Genomic DNA, 23,196 nt, shown 5'->3' on the forward strand with positions numbered 1-23,196 from the left:
CACGTTGCAGCAGAAATGAGATAATCCAGGTCTGATAGTTGTTGTACAGCATATTTATTATGTTATTTTAAGCTGTTTGACTGGTAGACTGGGAAATATTTAAACAGAATGCAAGGACCAGAACAGCTGTGACAGCATAGGAAGTTTCAAGTTTTCTCCTTTTTTTCTTTTATTCTTTTTTTTTTCTTGTCTTGAAGGCCTTGTTATTTTCCTATCCTTTTCCTTCAAAAGACAGCTTGTTTATTTTGTGTTCCCTAAAGTAAAACTGGAAGACACACCCTTCCTTCATTTAATGAAAGTTCCAAGTATAAGAAGGAATATTTGAATTTAAGTGTGATGTGAAAGGCAAACTGCTGTCTGCTGCCATCCCGTCAGTGATCCCACTGCGGGTTGGTGTGGGAGCAGGCACCTGAGAGAAGGTGATGGGATGGGGTGGCCAGCGAGGCTCAGTGGAATGAGCAGGGCAAATGCTAAGGGGAGGGATGTGCAGAAAATTGTCTGGACTGATAGCTTGGAAGTTGGAAACTCTACAACTTGGAACTTGAGAATTAAGCCCAGCCTGTCACAGAAATATCAAAAGTAATATGATAAGGCTGAGTAAAACTTGTCCAGCCATCTTTTGGTGGTGATAAAATAAAAGTGTCTGATATTTTGCTCTGTGTGTGTGAAAATGGGAGTTTTTTTAATTGCAGCTGTGCTGTAAAATATTTATACTTTCTTAAAGTCTTTCAGATACACTCTTGAGTGTGTCCGAATGACCTGATGTTTGGACAAGCCATTTTAGAAGGCCTCATAAATCAGCAGAAATGCCTTCCGTTCTGGGTATGTTGATGCATTCTTCTGAATGCAGAAGATGAGGAGTTTTATCCCAGGTCAGAGTTTTATCCCATTCAAAGATGAATTACTTTTGCTGACTCATTGATCTGATTGGAAGCCGTGTGTCCAGGCTTGGCATGGCACTGTGCCTGAACTAACATACCTCCTCTTTCCGAGAGAGCTTATGTCTGCCTGCAAAGGATCTTGTAGATATGTCAGAAATGTATTATGGGTCAGAAGGTATAAACATTACATCCAGTTATGCACGGGATGCAGTAATTCTACTGAAGTCAACGAAGGTAGTCTATATTTTCACTGATATAAGTGGAAACAGAAACATCTTCCATTTAACTTAAAACACTGTACAGCAGCTTTGTGTAATTTTTTAACTTTACATTTTGCAGATACTGTATATAAACCTGGTTTATGTCTTTTCTAAGTGGCAGTTGGTATAAACATAGTATCATTGTATAGAATGAAACATGTGAGAAGTTCCCCTTGGAAGTGAAGGGAAGAGGTTATTAGAAATAACCTAATTCAAATTAAAGTGCCTGAAGTGTCACACTTGCTTCAATGCTAAAAAGTTGGCATACCTGGTGTAGGGAAGCAGCTAAAGCCTGTGTATGGGTTAAAGTAAGCGTACTTCCCCAATTTCCTCCGGTACTTCTATTAAAAGGGGGGCGGTCTCATCCTGGAGGATATTTTCTTTGCTCATCCTCCATGGCCGTCATACAGTACAAATAGCAGCAAGAACATACAGCACCGTATTCTCTAGTTTTTCTTAGAATTAAGATTTCTCACATCTGAGTGAAGTAGAAAAATAAATTGAAATTTTAACTGAACAGGACATCTTTTCATGTTCCGCGAGCTTTAAAGAGCTGATGTCTTCTCTTCATTTTCATTAACAAGCTGGAACACTTGCCAGTCAGTATTATTTGCATATTTAGAAATGATGTTGCTGAGTCTGAAGGTTTGAGTCCAGAGAACTGCTGTTGGGGTTCCCCCTTTCTTCTTTGGCTGGTACCTCGGTGACCAGTTGTTGCACTAACCAGGCTATATTTCATAGGTCCAGCATTGCTGTCATTTTTCACAGGGTGTTGGTTGAAGCATGCCAGAATAACAAGTCCTGAAGGTATTATACCTCATTAGTTTTACAGTCTTTTGGCAGTATTTGAAGGTTTTTTTGAAAGGGAAGAATATGTTTATTATCATGAAACTCGGTGCATGGCTAAAATCCATCAGCTGTTTTTGGAAGATCACAGCTTGCAGTTCTTTCGCTGAATTCAAATGAGTAAAGAAGACTTGTTGCTAGTAGAGAAGATATGAGTAACCTTCACAACATAAATATAGCTTTTATAGATGAATTGGCATATTTTTCAAGATCCATTTTTCTTTTTAAAAAGCTGCTTTTTTTCTCCTTCCAAGCTCCAAAGAATTTTGCTGGGGCACAATAACACATGTGCATGTGGGAAAAATTGCTGTTCGTAACTGTCTCAACCTAGCTAAATATTTAAACATATGCCGCTTGCCTATGTATATGCTACTAATGCAATGGTTTCCTGAATCGGAATTTAACAGATAATTTCTGAGGTTATGCTGGTTTTGGAACTTAGACCCCATTACTGCAATATGTGGATCCTTCTGGTTCTATAATTTATTTTTACATAGGATTTCCCTGTGAAGTGCTGCAGTTTTGAAAAGGGCAGAGATCCCCACTTCCAAAAAGAGGTTATAGTGCTTATGTTGGGTATTATTAAAGCAAACACAGGAGTCTAATTCCCAGTGTGTTAGATTTGCTGAGTTTCTTATGCAATGCGGAGAAGGTTATAGGTGTTTCTGAACTGGATTCAGAACAGCCAGAATTGCCTGCGCTGGCCAAGAGGAACTTGAACTGAATGTGTTCAGGGATACTGCCAAGCAGGGCTGCCTTAATTCTAGACAAGTGCTTTTTTTGGATCTTGCACAGGGACTCGGAGCTTCAGGTTTAGAAATCATTTCTGTTGTTAATTAGAAGCTTAATTTCTCATAGATTTCAGTGGATATCTAGAGTCAAAATAGTAGTTAGAAGTCATAATGTCTTAATGCAACCAATATGAAGAATAGTAAACATTTTATAAGAAATAGGAATAAGTATTGTTGATATATTGATTGTGCTTAATACAAAGCTAAGTTAGATAAAGCCTTATTGGGAGATCTGATTAACACTCTTACGCTTTTTATTTTTTTGTTATGCTGGCATTGTACTTGAGCTTCAAAGTTATAGTTGTTTGTCACCATGACTTGTTCACCATGCAGAGAAACGCCTTCCTAATAATTTGCATCAACGATTATTAGAAAAAAAAATAGAGAAAACTTTGCTGAAAGTTCCTCTTGGATTGCTGTGTTTTATTTTATTTTTTTTACAAGTAGCATGTTCAAAGTTCTTGTTACTAATTTCATGGAGTTTTGGGAAAATTATCAAAGATTTTATCTAAATTTTACGAAGTAATGACAGGGAAATTAGGATTATTAACTATTTTTAAACACAGTATTTCTAAGATGCATTGTTATTGTGCTTTTTGTTTTACACTAACTTTTTTCAGAATTTGTAATTCAGAGATTTGAAACCTCATTTAAATCTTAATCATTTTTAGCAGGATGTGTGTGACAAACAAAGGTGTTTATGCTGAGTGACCCATGAAACTTTCAAAGATATAAATTACAAGAGTTACTTAGTAGATCCTTCCCAGCTGGTGCTATAACCATATTTCGTTTTCAGTATAGCCAAAACGGCTGTTCTGTTTTCAAATTTTAAATTATATTAAGTATAATTCTAGCATCTGTTTTCTCTACTGATTTTCAGCTTTTTGACAGCTGAAAAATCAACATTTTCTTTTCTGATTCAGTTTACTTCCTTTAGATAGTTACTAATATTTTTTCTTTGAAATTATAGCAAGAGCCTTTTTGCTGCCTTGTTTCTATGATGCCATTACTATTTACTAATAATACATGCTGAGTGCCAGACAGTACATGTCTACTATCCTTTTAGGTGTAAATATTTCTGCAGGACAGGATAAGGAAAAGGTATTTAAAAAGAATGTAAAAATCTTTTTCATATGTGTAGCAGAATTTACTTCCTCTTAATTCTTTGAACATCTTAGTTTCACTTTGCTTATTATCAGATTCGCATAGTATACTGAAGCATGTTTTTAGAGATGATTTCTTATTACAGAAATTCATTTAATCAATTTGAGGATAATTGTAATAGTCTGATTATAGGAATGTATGGATACATGAGGCTTAGGTGGATACTCACCCATTTAAAGGCACTTACCCGAGCCAGTGAATTTAGAAGCCTCATTCTCAGGAGCTCCACTGTATTCGTTAGAGATGGCAGCAAAGGTCTTAGATGAGTTGAGTTGCTCCATGGTAGAAATTCTTTATGGTAGGGAGGACCCATATTGCCTAGGCTGCTTGCTTGTACATCTCTGATTTAGGCTGAATCTGGGCCCTAATCCTGGTTCTTTATTGTTGATTTGTATTGTTCTAATTGGAGCATAGGTGCCTTGAAACTAGTTCATGCCAGCCTCCACTTGGAAGATCTTAAGCTATTTGTTACCTTCTTTCTGATAATTGAATTCTTGAGACTTTGAAAATATTTTAACATGCTGGATAGATTGAATGACTGACTGTCTGAATAGTTACTAATTCAAACCAGAGACAGGGAATGCCAGGTTCAGACAGAACTTAACATAGGAATGAATGTCAGGAGTGATGCGTACTTAGAGCCCAATTTCAGAGATATGATATGACCTTCAAACTACCCATGCTATGAGAGTTTTGCTTATAGAGTAGGCAGTCACAAATAAAAGGAAATGTTGATCAGATTGTTGGCTGGGAGGCAGTGAAAGAGCCTACAAAATCAAATCCCACATATAAACCCATCAACAAGTTATTAGGGAGGCTGAAACAAGAGAATGCAGATAGGAGGGAAAAGCTTTGTAGTACTCTCAGCTCTGTTTTTTCTCAGACTTTTACAAATTGATGGGCACTTAATTTTTATTTCTGCATATTCTCAGGATTGGTTGAGGTCTTTCCAGTTTTGTCTTCTGCACTGTTGAAAAACAAACTGTTGTAACAGATCACTGGGTTCTTGACATGTATTGGGTCCTTTCATTATCAAAAATGTGTGTGTGTGTAAAAACTTTTGCTGAGGTATTGTGTTTTTTTTTTTTTCCCTCAGTTAGTATATATCATTATGAGAAAGTGTATTGTGGGGGAAAAGATTTGAAACAGCATGCAGAAGGCTAGTATTAGGCCATTTATATAAAACAAAACTCTGAGAAGAGTTTCATTTCCCCCCCTGTGAAATATGTTGCGTTACTGTTTCTTGCACTAGCAGTGAAATTTATTTTTCTAAAATAATTAAATAATAATAATTTAATAATTATTTTATTTTCTGTCTTTTCTTTGTTCTCCCATTCACAATTTTGAAGTGATACAGAATGCAAATCAAACGCTCTCAGAGCACTGGAATGCATTTGGAACTTTGATACCCCCCCAAAGACTTGTGATATGATGGAAGACATGAGGGAGAGATTTAGGGTAAAGTTTACTTTGATTTCCTGAAGAAAACATTCTACTATTGCGGCTGTTAATCAAATAATCAGAATCTGTAGTCTAAGATCTGATCTAATTTTTCTCTTTTTACATACTCTAAATGTTAAAAGCCTATAGGGGAAAAAAAAAACACACAGAAGAAATACCATTTGTATTGAAATAAATACAGCAAGTTTGCATGAATATTTAATATTTCTCCTGTGGATGTTTTGCATGTACATTAGCACAGGGCTAAACTTACCAAATTCAAAAGTGATCTCCTTACCTACAATCCTATGCTTGTTTAGAAGATGCTTGTATTTCTTTCATTTAACTGAGGTTCCTATGTCCCCCCACTTCCAAGTTGCATACAACTTTTATAACATGAACATTCATTTGAAAAGGAGAATCAGTGAATATTAGTAGGTAGGATATGTTATGCTTTTGGATAAACCTGCACACTCACAAATATTTCATGTTTCTCTCTCAAAATACCTGCATTTTAAAATTTGCTGAAGTTGAGATTTGCCAGGAGGTTTATTCACATATCAATTGAACATTAATTTTAGAAGGTGGTATGTGGAAAAGTTTCATGTGTTGCTTTTTGTGTGAATTCGTTTTCTTCTTTACTAGCAAGTTTTAGAGAAGCAAACAACTGATTGCTTTGTTAATTGTGGACATAACATCATCCGCTTTAAAAGGCAGGATAGTCTTTTTTTTTTTACTACACACCATGTAGGGAGATGAAATTGGAGGAGACATCATCTAGAAGATGGGTAGGAAAGGAGAAGATTAGTAAAATGCTCAGCCAACAGCAGCATATACTTCCCTGGAGCTGGCACTTACCACTGAAGGAGATGTTCCTCGGAGGTAACAGTTTGAATCCAAAGAAAAAAGGATTTTCCAGACCATTGCAGGGCTAGCATGATTATCTTCATGCTCTATATGTTGTCATCTATTAAATATTATTTAATAAGTTACAAACATAGCTGATGTTTTTATAGACAGAAAATTAATAATACTTACTTTCAAATAATCTTCTGAAGACTACAGATTTGATAACTCTCTATAAGAGTAGAATTGTCCTATCATTGCAAAAAGGACATTTAAGTCATCTTTTGTTTTTCATAGATCTTTGAAATGAAAAGCGCTGTGTAAATACATATTTTGTTGTAATAACTTAGAATATTTCAGTTATGTTACCTTCATTTGGGTACAGTCTCAAAGTCTAAAAGACCTGTTCAGTCTTCATCTTGCGAAAATACTAAAGGACATGTCCAAAAGTCAAATGGAAAGATCATTTTTAAGACTTATTACATGCGCTCTGTCAGTGTTGCTTTCCAGCAGATTTCTTGTTTGTTCTAACCACAATTTAGTATTTGCTAATAAGACTTCAAGCATACTGTTTTCTTTCTTTCGTGGTAAAAGCTCAGTATAAACAACAAGCCAAGTAGACAACCTCTTGGTGGAGAATGCTTCATTTTACTGGATGGAGTAATTCTTCCATTGTAAATACTTGACTCTCTAAATACTGGAAACTCTCCAAGAATTAGAGAGACTTGTTAAGGCATGGATGTTACAAAGACCACTTTTAGCAGCTTACAGACAAGAAAAAAAGATGTAAGACATGCTAAAATCATACAGGCTATTCCATTTGCATGCATCTATTCTTTTGGTTTCAGCAGTAGGTTAATTCATCGTCATTAGTAGATGAAAGCTCTGAAAAAGACTAGAAGAATGGCGCTTGCTACTGGGTTTTACTAGGAGCATTCAACTACAAAAAAGAGATATTCAGCAGTATAGTAAGCTCTCAATTACCCAGCACAATAAGGCTGGCATGGGCTAGCTCACATAAAGCAAAACCACAGCTAATTCAATACATATGTATTAGACTATAAACCTAAAGTTAATATATTTACCTTTGGAAAATTTGTAAACAGATTTCCTTTCAGCAGCAGATAAAAAAAAAAAAAAAAGAGCTAGATAGAGTGCAGCCTGATATAGTAAGTCTTTACCCTGCATTTCATTCTTTGTGGTGTAGCCAGACATGTCAGGAGGAGGTGATGCCATGTTAATACACACCCTCTTACTCATTTCAGATGGTGGTTTCACATCCAACAGTGTAGAGACTTGATATTAAATTTTTTTATAATATAGGGACTACTATTTGTATAGAATTTTATGTTTTGGTGTAGTGGTCAAACAGCTATAAAAAGGACTATCATGTTTTTCTTAAAGTGAATGGCCTGGTGAAAAGCACTAAGAATGTAATAAACTGTGAGGGACAAGGGAGTTCATTACAGCAGTTCAAACAAATTCAACTTTTTTCTCCCAGCACTACTACTCTCGCAGCTTTCCTCCCATTACTGTCCTCTGCTTACATCATGAGAACTGGAAGTGTTGGGATGTAGGGAAGTGGGGAGCAGGGATTTGTATGAGAGATTCATGCATTATGTCCCTCAAGATTTAGGTATGCTTTAGAAAGTATTAAAATATACCGTAAACGTTTTAATGAACATTTTTTCTTTTCAATCTGCATAAAAAGATAAAACAAAAAGCAAACATCAGCTTTTCATGTAATAACATTTATGTCTTGGTTAACCTTCTAGGCTTTCAGGAAAACAGCCTGTGTATGAAAGTGAACACTTTCAAGTGTTATTATTTAGCCTATATAACTAAGCTTCTAATAACTTTGAATGCAGAATTATTTTTTTTTTAATATTTATGTATATTCCTGGCACTCCCTAAATCGTGTAATACTTTGTTATGAAGGTATTCTGTACTCTGCTATTGACTGGCTACACCTTTGAAAAGACTTAAGACTTCTTACATATATTTCAAAAAAGTTAACTGTCAATCATACAATGGCTGTGTAGGTAAAAGTATTAAACATAAATTATTATTATTACTACAGTTTGTACAGATTTGATCATTGGACTGTATTTGCATGGCAGATTGACCAAAAAGAGAGAGAGATCACTTAACTTTTATATATAAACCCTTTTTTTTAATAGTATCTTAATTTGAATCTCAATTAAGTTTTGAAATGTTGGACGGGATTCTACTCAGAGGTGTAAGAGAACATCTCTGCAGTGCAGTACACCTACTCTCCAGCTATATACTGAAAAGGGAACTAGTTGTATAATCTGGTTAGTTGTTACAGAAAATAAACAATACAGGTTCCTTCAACCAGTGGTAGGAAACACTAGATAGAAAACCAGATACAGCAACTGAGAAAGCATCATCTTACAGCTGCTCTGGTGCTCTCTGTTTCCTGCAAACTGTGAAACATTTCAGCCTTCATTAAGGCTTCAAATCCTGAGGAAATCATGGGGAGCTATAGGTCATAATTTTTCCAGGATCAGGACTGGAATACCTTCTCGGAGGTGCTGAATGCTCTCTGCATTCACTGGCATTAGCAATTCTCAGGACTCTTGAATTCTTTTTGATTAGTTTTGTTGCTAAGTAGAGTTTGGGATTGTGAAGGTTAAGTAATGCTGATTTTTAGTCAAGCCTGTACCAAAATTACTATGTATATATCAACCTTTCAGTATGGAGAGTCATGGCATGTTTTATTTCTGAAATGTACTTTTTGTTGTGCCAGATCCAAGCTTCTTTAGAGCAGGGATTTTCAGCTAATGTCAAAGCATGCAATGATTAGGTGATACAGGCAATTATTTATATAGGCATAGGAAAGGGTTAAATAGTTCAGTACAATGTAAACTAACTGAATGTAATCCATACCAAATTGGGCATTTAAGTTCCTTAAAGCTTAGTAAAGTTTTTTGTAATTTTTTTTTTTAATCTTATTTGCCTAATACTTTTTTGAAGTAGGATAAGGAGTCTTTTCTTCTCTTCCCTCCCTTCTGTACCTTTTCTGTCACACTATTACACACATCTGATTCTGGATGTAAACCTGGTAATCTTTAGTAATGAGGTCCTGGTACATTCACTGCTGAATTAATGCACTGGTATGTTAACGCATAATTTTTTCTAAGTCCGGAGTGATGTCCTTTAGCCTATGGTCTGCCTACAGTTCACAAAAACATCATGGCCCTCTGCCATGTGATTTTTTTTGTTTTGTTTTCTTTTTCACCTTCTACCGTGTTAATGTATGACCCTGGGTATTGGAAAGCTTTATTTATCATCACATAAGAGATTGTTTCTAATCGTTGATCTGTGTGGATATAATTTTCATAACTGCTATAGCGTAAGTAGAATTAAATGTCTAGTGTATTTTGGGGAATTAGCTTGTTACACTGGAAAGCAGTCTGGGCCTTTGATTATATATGTTGCTCTTGTGAACTGCCTGGTTTCCTCTCTGTATTCTGCATGACGTAATGTGATAAGGTTGTTTCACCATCTGCATGTATTCTTTTGGCACATTGCTGTTAGATTTTGATTTGCTGGTTCAGGAAATAGAACTTTCCTTGAAGAGTTACTATAAATACATGAATGCTTTTCTCAGTATTGGAACTTAAATTTTGTATTGAATGCTGAGATGATCTGAAGTGAGCATCAGTGAGGACCAGAATTACATGTGCTGTTGACAGCTTTGAAACACAACAAATGAAAGTCACATTATCAACTCTTTATATTCTTCAGATTTATTTTCAGAGAATCTCTGTAATAGTTGAATGTAATTCGATAGCCAGTTAGCAAGAACAAGCCAGAGTAAATCAGTTTCAATTACTTGCTACTTGATCCTTGGAATAAAACCAGATGACAATAAAAATTCTAAGTAATTTAACAAATACGGTGCTGAAATAGCAGCCTGTCTCCATCACCTGGAAACTGAGGAAGATGGATTCCAATTTGCTTATGACAACACTGTGTTCTTCAGGAATTCTAAATCTGAGCAGATTTATACCATCTATACCGTTTATTCATCTACAAGCTCTGTAGTTAGTTTTTAACAAATTAGTTTCATTCAACTAGATTATATTTAGATAATCTTTACAACATACAGTGTACTGTAATTAACGACAACTACTGTTAAGCATTATTCTTCTAATACAGCTGTGTGTGGAAGGTTCGCAGGTCCAAACTGCTTTCCAATATACTGAATTAACTCCTTGAGGAGGACTGAAAACCCACCGAGGTTCCAAGGTGGAACACAGGATGTTTGTTGGGCAGAGCTGGAGAACATGTCCCAGAAAACTAAACATAGCAGTTGCAGAGCGGCATCATAATTCAAATTCTGCTTTTGATTAATTTTCAGATTAAGGCTAGCATGTGCTCTTTGCTTCTCTTGTTCCAGTCCACAGAATCTAAAAGATTTATGGACAAAATCTTGAGTGGAAATCTCACAAAGTAAGAAGTTGCAATTTTTATCACAGAGTCAGCCAATTCAACCATTTTTTAACACCTTGGCAAGTATGTATGACAAGTGTAGGCGAAAAAGAAATCCAGAGGAGACTTTCCCATCTGACTAAACCAAACTGAAATCTAGAATTTCCAAACTGCAGAAGGTTGAGGTTGTTTTTTTTTTTTTTGTCTTGAAGATGAAATTTCAAAAGCTCTTAAAGGTAGCTTTCAAAAGTTTGGCAGATGCTGCAGTGTTTCAATACAGTTGTTTTTAGGAGTTTAATGTTTTTCCTGAGCCAGTTCTCCCCCAGTATTCAGGCAGAGGGTGCAGTTTTATATTACAACTGGACTGATTAACTGTGGGCAATGACCAAAAAGGGAGGTCTTGTTTTCTTCTCCAAAGCTTGTTCATTCCCTCTCCAGTATGTCAGCAGTATTGCTAGTCTGACCCCACAGTGAACCCATTCAGAGAACTAAGGCTATAGAAAACAAACACTAAAAAAAGAAGAAAATAATAGCTTTCTTACTGATGTAGTGCTCTGATCTAGCTGACCATGGGGTCAGGTGAGTGCTAATGCTGTTATAAGTGACTGAGATGCATAGCCAGAGGCAGGAGGAGTGGGAGACCTCTTAAATTAATATAGATGTACTGTAAATCTAGACTTTGAGCATACAGTTCTCCCTATCAGGTTAAAGATTATTTATGGGTTATCTATACTGCTGCTGAAAAGAATGGTCTTGCTGTCCTCACTGTGTTTGGTGCCCTGTTTTCCTACATCCTCCTTTGTGGTAATACTAGTGTTTTCGTGGTTGGTTGGATCAGGGAACAGATCCAGCTGAAAACCAAGCTAACAAAAAAAAAAGAATTTCAGCTTCACAAATGTTATTGTTAGCATAGCAAGGGACAAGGTAGCATGGATTTGTCCATTGTGTCAGAAGCACAAGTTGAAATTTCCTGAAGTTTATTTTGATGTCGGATTATAATTATTCATATAGAAAAAGCTTTTTTACCAATTCGTTGACTCTTAACTGGTGTACTGTTCCAGATTCAAAGACTTTCTTGAAGGATAAGACCCTGAAATCATTTGTGGCAATCCAGCCACCTCATGATCAGTCTCAGTTTTGTCTGTGTGATTCCCCTCTAGCATCTTTTCTGAGATGGACAGTGAGCCATAGAGCACTGTTTGATTTAGGAAAGACATCAGTGTATGCAGTGTGTGGTGATCTACTATATAATCATCATCATATCATCATCTATGTTAACAGAAGTGACATTTTGATTTTTTTTTTCTTAATGTTTCAAATTTGTTCTATTTGGTTTCACTTAAGTATACACGTCAATGGAACACAGATTATCTAAGATATTTGGGATGTATGCTTTTTGCACATGAGCATGACTAATTACAGTGAGCTACATCTTTAAGTTCATTTATGTTCTCTGATGAACCTAGCTGCGCTGAGGAAATGGTATTATAGCCTCTCCAAACACATTTCACGTATTCCAATAGGCTCTTTCTTTTGAAGATTTTCTTTCATTCAGAAATGAGATTCAATGCAAGGCATTCTAGCCTAGCTTTTCTCCCTACTGTTGTTTTCTTTTGGGATTACTGTTTGGTCATTGTTTGGTTCAGGCCATATTCAATTGCCCTTGTAATTAGTGTGGAGCTAATAATCATGTACTGACTAATCATGTCTGCTCTGGTTTTCTGGGATTGTTTTGACTCTTTCAGCTGCCACTGACTTTTTGGGGGAGTTTTTGACATTTAGCACCTGAAGCTAGCGTATTCCAGTTATGAACAAGCTGCTAATGTGTTAAGTCATAGCCATTAAGTGATAGGATTATTCTGACTAAATACGACTGCCTAAAATTTAAGTGTCTATATCGAGATGAGTCACCCTAGGACCCCTTTACAGACAGTGAAGTTCTGTCATTATGTTCCTGGATTTAGCATGCAGTGTGTTTCACCCTAAGGTGGATGCCTGTGTTTGGTCAGATGATTCATGCCATAAGAAAAGTGAGAGTAGATCACGCGTTGAATTTTGGTTAGATTTCTAATCTAATTTGCTTGTAGAGTTGGTCTAAATGTCTATAGAACTGAGTGTGTAAAATTTGCGCTTTAAATCCATGTTTATCTGTGGAAATTGAAGTTGCCAGACATCATAAGAGTTTAAGGAGCTCCATCCCAGTTGAAATGAAGAGGAACACCTTTAAATTGTAAATGCTTAGATGCACGTGATAAAATTTACATTCATGCATTGATGTTTAAAAATTTCAACTATACAGGAATATTAATGTTACCACTATAGCATGCTATGAAATCATCTGCTCGTAAGATCAGCATTTTCATTAGTGTTTGAAGACTGGCAGTAATTGTGAGGTTTCTTTCTTTTGACTTTGTAAACCAGGCTGTGCTCTTTATTTCCTGTGTAGTTCTTGGAAGCAGGCACAGTCTCCTGTCTTAACTTTGCACATTCTGTTTGACAAGTTCAGTCTGTTGTTTGGCTAGATACTTCATCTTGTAATAAAAGAACGAACCAGTTTACCTTCCGTAATCCAGATTCTGGTTTATTTCATGGTTGTGTTTAGAAGAAGTTTGTTTAAAGCTGCAAAGAACCATTTGTATAGTTCTTGGCTGTCACTAGTCAGGAGGATGAAATTAATAGCCACTCCCTTTTCAGTCCCTAAAGCATTTTCTTTCCAACAACCTTTTAAGGTAGGTACCACTGGGTAGCAAATCCATAGTGCTCTGGTAATGTTTAAAATAAATTGCATCTTACTTGTCCATGCTTGATTAAGATTTAAGTGTCTTTGGCAGAAATAAAAGATCAATGAAAGTTCCTCCTTAATACATGTATAAGGAATATAAAATGGAAAATCAATGCACAGCAATTGTAGGGTTAAGTTTAAGAACTTCAACTTTTCAAGATTCTCCTCAATTCATTCACTTCAATATCAACATTGCCATTATTAATAAAAGCGTCATTTCTAGTATACCTCTCTAAATTTGAAATAAAGTTTGAAGTACTCTGCATGTGTTGCAACTTATGAGACAAGAGAAGGTTATGAATTATTGGAATTCGTATGGAATATGAAGCAGGAGGTAGATTCATCTGTTGGGCTGTGACACCTCAATGGTGCTGGTATACACGGCATTTTAAACACTAAGCACATGATAAATTTTAAGAACTTATATTTCTCAGTGCTTAAAATTGCTGAGTTTAAGTATAGCATAAGCATTTGTGGGATTTCAGGTGAATGCATAAGGTCTATTTTGTTGCCCAACAGATGCTGGTTTTGACGTTCTATTAAGACTGGCTTTCTTCACCTTTTTTCTAGGTGTTTACCTCCCATGGACCTACTGTGATCATGCCAACCTGGTTCTGTTCTCGAGAATGGTTTTTTCACGTGGGAAAATTTGACGAGGGTGGAAAGGTGAGTGCTATGGATGATATGTAGTCCAGGAACCATCTCTGTGTCTAACAGCCTTTGAAAGCCCTAAACCTATTATTAAGAAACACTAGGCAAAGGGGTATAGATAAAAAATGAGGTCTAAAAAAATCTGGGTTATACCGTGTACCTGCTTTTTTTAAAAAACAGTTGTTAACCAAGTACAGCTGTTTTGGGGTTTGTAGATAAGTCTAACACATTAGTTAGGTTACCTGGAAAAATTAAAGAAGGGTTCAGACATTCAAGCTCCTCTTCAGTCCCTGAAATAGATGCAGCAGATCTGAAAGCTAAACAAAAGTCAGCTCATAGTTTCATTGTGAACCTCTCTGAAAGGTAAGGTGGATTTGGTGGAAGAGATTGGAAGGAAGAAAGGTGCAGGTTGGCAAAGAGATGGTAGTACATTCACCTAAGGGGAAAGATTTCTATCCCTAAGATGAAGAAAAAAGGGAGGAGGGGAGGTCACAATGTGCCATAAAACTACTATCATTAAATCTCATTTATCCACTTGTCTCAGATCCACTTGTCAATCTTAGTTCTCAGGCTTGTCCTTGGAACTCCTTTTCCTCAAGGATCAGGACTGAGAGGTTACGACTGTTATCTGAGAAGTGTTCCTCCGCTGACAGTTAGGTGTTCTTTTTCTTTATAGATTTCCTGTACAAGTTCAATTTGGTTGCTTTAGGCTCATCAGCATGTTTATGGAATAAAATCCAGGGATGTCTATTGGCGGTATTTATTGTGGTAGGAGTAGAAATATGTTGGCAAATAGATCTAATTCAGACACATTTGGATCCATTCTGTGTGTTTTGGACCTGGGGGGTTTTGCTTCCAGTGGTTTTGGTGAGATTTTAGGGCTAGAATGGGTGGTTCTGAGTTTTTTTTGGAGAGCCTTCATTTAATAGTACTCTAAAAAAATCTGCTAAGGCTATCTCCTATTTTATTATTTAAATTACAACATATTATGATTCTTATTCTTTTCATAGCCTCTAAATGGAGCCCTCCTGTGCCATGCAGTGTGTATATATACATATAGACATACACAAACATGTATATGTATGTATGAGGATATACAAATATTATTCTTTGGGCTGCCAACAAAATTATAATTTAAGGAGATGGCAGACAGAGAACAGAATTGTTTAGAGTGGTGAAAAGATTTGCCCTTAATTACATGGCGGGTGAGTGGAAGAGCTGGGAATGGTGCCTGGCTCCCAATACAGTCTACATTCGCTGACCCATGCTCTTTATTTCTTTTTTATTATTCCTTATCATTGTATTTTCATTCTCTGAAGAATGTTTGACTTAACTTCTTGACCATTGTTAGTAAGCTCAAAAAAGAAAGCAAGCAAGCTAAAACATAATCACAACAATAGAACAGCAAGCCTAATGATAAAGTTCAAGAGGTTAAGTTAAACAGACCATTGTTCTGTGCTTTTTGCTTTTGGTTTTGATTTTTTTTCTCTTTGTTCTGTTTTTTAGGGGGTTTTTTTTTGGTTTTGCTTTATATATGTAATTGTGTAGGGACTATGCTGCTGGTTATTCAGATGTAATATGCTGACAATCTTAATCCTAATGATTTTTCAGCCACAATGCATTATATGTCCTTCTAGTTTTAAAAATTATCAGTGATAAGTTAAACTTTTTGTTTGTCCCGATTGTGAAGTGTCCAACATGTCAAAACTCAAACTCTGGCTGATACAGAGGACTTCCAAAAAATACCCTACGAATAAGGATGACAACAGATCTGAACAAAGCAATGAACATAAGCAACGAAGTCAAACCTTTGTCGTGTGTAGGTTCAGAGGACACAAAATCAAGTCCTAAATCTTTTAGCATTTAGCACTGTAAAGTATTTAGCATTGATCTAACTCATTCATTTTCATTTGAAAAGAATTCCTTTGAGGCAAAGAAAGATTTTCTCTCTCTCTCTCTCTCTCAATAGAACTGTTATAAACTAGTACTGAGTACTCTTAAGGATCTTATCCGTGTGTGTATGTTCTGACCTGACCCATGATCTGACTATGTTAATTTGATCACTTCCATCTCCATTTTTGGGTTAGTATTTAACAGTGCGACCTGTAAGTGTCATATCGCTGCAAGTAAACACAGAAACAGGCCAACAAATCTCAACATTCCAGCCTTCTCCATTTGCTAAACTGTTTCCATGCCAAAAAGCTGCATTTCTCATTTGGAATTAAATCCAAACACCTGTTCTTCATCTTTCAGTGCTTAGAACAAATGGAAGATAATTCTTCCATGGAAGAAATTGTGATTTGATGTTTATGTTAATAGTATGGGTGGACTGATAGAATACAAAAATATGTTATGATGTAATCTTTTTTTTATTACAGGTAGGTATGCATGTATCTCTCCATCCATCCAGGTTTTATGTGAAACAGATTTTTTAAAATATTTACAAAATGTTTTTAGAAATAAATATTTCTTTCTGGTCAAGATCTGCAATTGTTGGAAATGTATTCCTTTTATGTAATCACTGTGGCAATGTCCAAGCAAAATCCTAAATAGTATCTTCAAAAATGGTAGCCAAGAACCTGACAGGTTTGCTTTATGTACTAATTCACTAAAATGGTACAGGTGTTATTTATGCAACCTCTGGTGTATGATAAGTAAAGCAGAAGTACTTAAAAGTGGTTGATTTTAGCAAGCTCTAATGGTGTGCTGAGACTAAGATAATGCAGTAGAAATGGTCACAAGCCTATAAAATAACCTTTTAAATAGTATTCACTCCTAGGAGGAGAGTCACATGAACCATATTTCTGACTTAATTTTTTAGGAAACTAAAGGGAAATAATTTTCCTGTTGTCCAACTGATTCGGGTAAAGAGTGTGGTACTTCCTTATTGAAGAAATGGCAAGACTTTACTAAACCCTTCAGAACTCACACTTGAAAATTAGTGTATGACATTATCCGCATGCTTGGTTTTGCTCCTATGCTTTTTGGTGTCTTCGAACAGCTAGCATCATTGTTTAAAAGTCATAACTGTGTCCAAAAGCATCACAAAAAGTTACGCTGAGGAAAAAATGTACATGGTCTTGTATAATATGAAAAGCAGATTTCAAAGCTATGTCGTGTTAAAGTAGGGAACTTATAAAGTCATGTGCAGTGGTAGACGTGGTGTCTGTAATTAGCTAAGCAAAGTTATTGCTTCATATGTTTGACAGTGCACTTGAATTTGCATACAAAAGCAACATTTTGCAATTGTAGCCGACTGACCTTGTGTACTTCTACCAAAATGTATTCTTCAGGTGGACAACAGATTTTGTTTGCTATTAATGTCCAAATGAAGATCACTGGGAAGGCACATTATTTGTCTCTTTCAGCACGTTGTCCTTTTGTTCTAGTCACTTGTGTGTAATGCCACTAAGCTAAAACAACTAGCTTGTTGTTTTAGATAAATGCTCTAAGAAATCTTCAGTATATTAAGAACTGTATAAATGAACATTGCTAACCTGCAGACTCCGCCCCATGCAAATGTGACAAATTGCAGAGTCTTGGCTTTATTAAAGCAGTATTATTCTTAAATCACAACTGTAGTATGCCACACTTGTTTCTTTCTCTAGAGTTTTACCACAACTTGTTCCCAAATTTCCTGTCACTTCTGTATTTAACTTTCCTTTTTAAGTGTATGAAAACTAAAAATGGAATGATAGCCTTAAAGTTCTAAACTAATCTCAAAGTGTAAACAGGGGGAAATTATTCTTAATGAGCCACAGATGGAATAGCATATTATAAGCCACTGGCCTTTCTGAATACAAACCGAGGCTCTGAACAAGGTGTCTGGAGCTCAGTTTTGATCCATTTTTGTGATAAAAGGTCACAAAAGCCATGAATTGAGGAGGTGTCAAAATATCCTTTGGTGCATAGGAGACTGTGGCACATGCTGCAAAGCTCTAAGATAACTTTGTAGGCTATTAGGTGCTAACTAATTCATTTTTCCATTTTTCTCTGCCAGAGCACACAAATGTCATTCCCTCCAGAAAAGTAAGTAGTTACAATAATGCGTGAAAGGTAGAAGGCTAAGTAGGAGTTTGGTTTTTTGGAACGTGAATTAAAATATGGTCAGTCTGTCAAATAACCTATCAAGGTGCTCTGGGGAAAAATCTGGATAAAACACAGGCACTAATGTTTTTGGCTCGGTGTAGTTAAGGCTGAACAGAGATCAGTATTTGATCTAAAAAGGAGAGACAAAGTGGTGGAGCCAATGATTAATTACACTTTATAAGCTATTTGAAAATTTACCCCACACCCCATGTCTAGTGACATTTTTTGCTAGTCTGTTATTAAATATCATTTAGAATTTACCACCTCCCTTCCATTTGACTTCCCCATCATCTTCGTTTAACTGAATTTCTCTGTGCCGATACATTTGGATGAAAGCAATCATTTGGAGTTTCCTCTAACATGTTATTTCCCAAACAATGAAGTAAATGTTACAGGCTTCAGGTCTTATAATCAAGGCAAAATGATGTAAAGACATGATTTGGATGGGAGCCAAAAAATGAAGTGACAAATCTGCAGAAAGTGAGACTTAAGAATATCTTGGATAATCCTGAAGAGAAGCTATTAATAGCTATTTGGTACGGAGTTAGCTTGTGGTTAGTCTGCTTGCATACCTCTGGTGACTATCCTAAAGGAAGTTAAACTTAAGAGTATTTTCAATTAATGATAATTTCTCCTTGAAATAAGTAATTTCAATGAGAAGTTGTTCATTACAAAAGAAAAATACAACTGACATTTAATACAAAACTTGTCTTTAGGGAAAAACTGAAGGATGGATCATTCTTGATAAATTACTTTAGTTCCTAATTTTTTTCACCTTTACATTTAAATTGGAGAAGAGCTGCACTTTCTTATTTAATTTTAGCTTCTAGCAGCTCAGTAGCTCTTCCCCGTTAGCAGCACACTTTGAACAGCATTTTTTGGTGAGTTTAATGCCTGGCAGAACAGCATTTGTTTCTGAGGCAGGAGTACTTCCTTTAAAATAGCGTCTTTTGTGTTCACTTCCATGCAACCAACCTCTCTGTATGTGTTATTTCTGTAAGTTGAAGATTTAGCTCAAGACTTTGAGGAAATGCTGTTGGGCAGCTGTTGGCATACGTCTTTTTTTAAAAAAAAAAAAAAAAACTTTGATTTTTTACTCAACACCTCTGCTTTGTTGCTAAATGACTCCGAGTTTAGAATTTTTTTTCCTCTTTAATCTTAGGTGTTGTAATATACGCCATTTGATCCGCTTTTTAGGCAACTCTAGCATAATATTAATACTGAAATGTTTTTCTCTTTTAATGAATGTTCTAAAATGTGCAGTATGAGATGAGATAGTTTAAAAAATAGCAATGAAACAAACTCTTTCCAAAGTCCTGTAAAAAACAGTTAGTATGGAATCGAAAGTTACTGCCTTTTTTGGTTCATTCTTCCCATTCACCAACTTCAGGCTCCTCTGAGGAATTAAAGCAATTTGGCTTATTGTGTCCAACAGTTACCCTGATGCTGCTGTCTGGTTTGCAAAAAGTGTACCAAGTTATGGCCCAATTTTCCATGATGCCTTCGATCAAGAGGAAGGGCTAAGCTTTCCCAAACCTGAAGGTTTTTTTCATGTGTGGATAGATTTACTTCCCTGGTCTTGTTTGTCATCACTTTTTGTTATAAACGCATGTATTTTTGAAATATAAAACATTCAGTGTTAGATTTCCGATTTTCACTAGTTAGACTGCGCCGCGTAGGCTGAATCTCCACTGGTTTTGCTCACAGGGATCTGCCACCTTTACCAGAGTGCCTGTCAGCTGGAAGAGGACCGGGGAAGCTTAGGTGTCAAAGGCTGGATGGAGGGAAAAGAGATGGATGAGGAAGCTGGGACGGATTGATTCTGTGGCAGAATCGATCTCCTGTATTAGGTTTAGCAGTAAAAGGCAGTTCTTGTATTGTGTTTATGCTTGTACAGCCTAATGGTAAGTTCTGTCCAAGTGACCAAAAAAAAAAAGACTTCTGTCAGCCTGAAGTTCTGCAGTAGTTACTGTTGGTTGTCCCAGGGCTACAACGTTATCTCTCACCAGGTGTTACTAGTTACAGCATTGCACAGAGGGCCACTCTTTCATTAAAAGTCCTCCAAAAATTGCTGATCTGTATCTTCATCCCAACTGATGCTCCTCACCATTACTGATGGTGGAGGTGCAAAAATTGTAGCCAGAATTGCTTGTTGTGGTGGCTGGTGGCTTGCACCTCCTTGCCAAATACATATTTGAGGACACGGTAGTTGGAGTACTGTTTCACGCACAGTGATCTGCTAGGAGTGAGAAACAGTGAGCAATGAGAAGGTGACAAGAGAAGAATCATGGAATGTTTAGTTTGGTCCCTGAACAAGGAATTACTTTAATTAAGTTAGGTTCTGCTTGACATCCCATTGTGTATACAAAACCAGTCTCCTCATCTGTACAGCCAACCATCAGCACAGCAAGTGATACCTGCCCAAAATACTGGGCAAACACAAATCCTTCACCTGTTTAGTAGTAATACGTTAAAGTGAACGAAGATTTTGCACATGCCTAGCGCATGCTGGCTAGAACAGAGCAGGTGCAGGCTGCGTTTTTCACTAGGAGTTGTGATCGGCAGCTGATGAGCACAACCTTGAGTGAGGCAGGCCAATGAGTTTATCCCTTAGTGCAGCAGAGCATATAGGGCTGGGGTTTTGCCTATAATGTGGAAAATTCTGTATATAGTCCAGTAAACAAGTAAACTGTGCAATTTAATTGTGTTTATTAATGCTGAAAACTATGTGGTAGCCTATCGCTGAAATGCTGGATTGTTAACTGATACTTTTAGCTGTGGATATTAATTTTCAAAAAATATATTAAAATATCCCTTTAGTGGTTAAACAGCTTTTTCTTGGAAAGCTGTGTTGTTTGACAAAGATTCCTGGTGTTTAAAATGCCACCTGGATCCAATAATATGTCTCAATTGGGAAGAAACTCTTGTATTGCAACAAACTTACACGCTCAAGAGCCATAGGAGTCCCATCCCTACAGGACCTATAACACAGTGAACATCTTTCCTCCCCTGAAAAATGCATGGCGGTGCTGCTCCTTTGTAATGTGAGAGGCCACTGCTGAGCAATACAAGGCACCTGCTCATTCCTAGGGGGAAGTGTACTTTATTTCAAAGTATTTCTGCCAGTTGAAGTAAAGCAAAAGAGCACTCAGAACCAAACAGCATTTTGAAAGATCCTTTTACTTTTGCAGTAACACTCTTTTTTAATATACGTATTAATGGTTATCTCGAATAATGTAAATGCTTATCCAAAAGAAAATGAATTGCAGATACGTATGTGATGTAATCATATATCTGAATCAAAATATGACTACTGCAGTAAGCTGATATGTGCTACAAAATTTGTGCCCTGCCTGACAGAGTCTAGTGTGTGACTGGAAAAGAGAAAAAGGTTTAAACTTTGCTGCTGACTCTCAGTATTTCCATTAAAGTCCAGAATAAGAAAAAGATAGAAAGGGCTACAAGATAAATGGAAAGAATTTGAGTTTGTGTTTTTCTTATATTCTTGATGCCTGTGGTTGCTGTCTGCTACTCCAACTTGCCCCAGATTTCTTTTGTGGCTTTCAAAATAGGTTCATATAAAGCATAAATTGTATGAAGTTTTCTAAAAGTTTTCTTCTGCATCGCAGCTCTTAAACTAGAAGTCAGACAAATATCTATGAAGGCAAACAATAGCTACAGGTAAGCTGCCCTTAGCAAGCAGTCAGATCAGAATCCATTTTATTCAGAATTTGGGAGTGTGGCCCAATTCAGTGTCTTAAATGTCAATCTGTCATATAGTGAAGTCTGGAGCTGCAAAGAACAGAGCTTGATTTGGTTCTGATTTCTCCCAAGATACATATGTTCAATTGAGTGTTTTGGATTTGTTTTCCAGGGTTCAAAGCTTTTTTTGTCTCATTTCTCTTCCCCTCCCCACACCCCCTCGGCTGCTCAGCCTGGTGGGTATGAGAAACAGTCACTGAACTGTATTACACTTGTAACTAGAAGGCCAGAAGAAACCACAGAGGGATTTTGTGTCCAGCACTTTAATTAGAGAATCTCCTTTTCTTAATTATGGAATAAACTCAGAAGCCGTGGTAATGGCGAAAAAAATCAGTTTTTTTTTTAACTTGTGCTTTCATTATTTTTCTGTGTTGAAATAGAATACCTAAAATTGAGGTTGAGGTTTATGCCCCTGTTATTCATGTATGTGATACTGCCTACAGAAATAAATGTATTTCAATATCTTTCCCTTCTTTTACTTTTCCTTCTCAACTTTGTCATGTTATCTTTCAGCTTTTTATTGATGCTACACTTAAATATTTCGTTTGGCCCCCCTGGTTTTATGTATCAGATTTTTAGCGTGATAAAATCATGTGACCTTTTAAACATTGGGTTGGAGGAAAGAAAAATCTGTATTTAAACATAGAAAAATTAAATGTTCTAGCCGTATTTCAAGAAGTTGCACCATTGCAAAATGTAAATAGATGTTACTTTTTTACCTATAGGGCTGTATCTTTAAAGGTGGATTTGTGCTTTCGTATGCTATGACATGTAATTGAATACTATGTGCCACAAGATTGCCCTTCTGACACTGTATCTCTGGTATGAAGATTTTCTGATTTTAAGGTGGGAAATGTTGCATATGATCATGAAATCTCTAATATTTCCTAGAGCCTGATAGATCCACAATTCTAGAGATTTTTTTCTTCCCGTGTTTCAGCAGTATTGCTTGCAATCCCATTAGGAAGAATGTACCATGGAGATAAGTTGCAAGAAAAAAAAAAAGTTTTGTTTCAGACGTTGCCTCGTTCTGATGTTGCTTTTATTAAGGTTTTTATTAAGTTCTCTCATTATGGGGCATGACTCACCTTTCCTAAGTAGAGACCAGTATACGTATTTGTATGGCAACCAAAGAAAGAACAATAATTCTAGTAAAACGAAAAAACACTCTTCTCAAGTCACTGATCCTTTCAGCAAACTATTTGGTTACATGGCACTTCAGGCTT

The 23,196-nt window shown here is 36.3% G+C and overlaps 1 protein-coding gene across 1 annotated transcript in view; it reads left to right on the forward strand.

Annotated features, from left to right (window-relative positions):
* Window positions 1-23,196, forward strand: part of QTGAL (queuosine-tRNA galactosyltransferase) — a 128,418-nt gene that overhangs the window by 75,508 nt on the left and 29,714 nt on the right. Inside the window, exon 6 of the mRNA XM_075169830.1 lies at window positions 14,039-14,134. Within this exon, the coding sequence (XP_075025931.1) occupies window positions 14,039-14,134 (96 nt within the window). The remainder of the gene's footprint in view (window positions 1-14,038; window positions 14,135-23,196) is intronic.

Source organism: Calonectris borealis, chromosome 20 (genome assembly GCF_964195595.1).
Source record: "Calonectris borealis chromosome 20, bCalBor7.hap1.2, whole genome shotgun sequence".
NCBI classification, from domain to species: domain Eukaryota; kingdom Metazoa; phylum Chordata; class Aves; order Procellariiformes; family Procellariidae; genus Calonectris; species Calonectris borealis.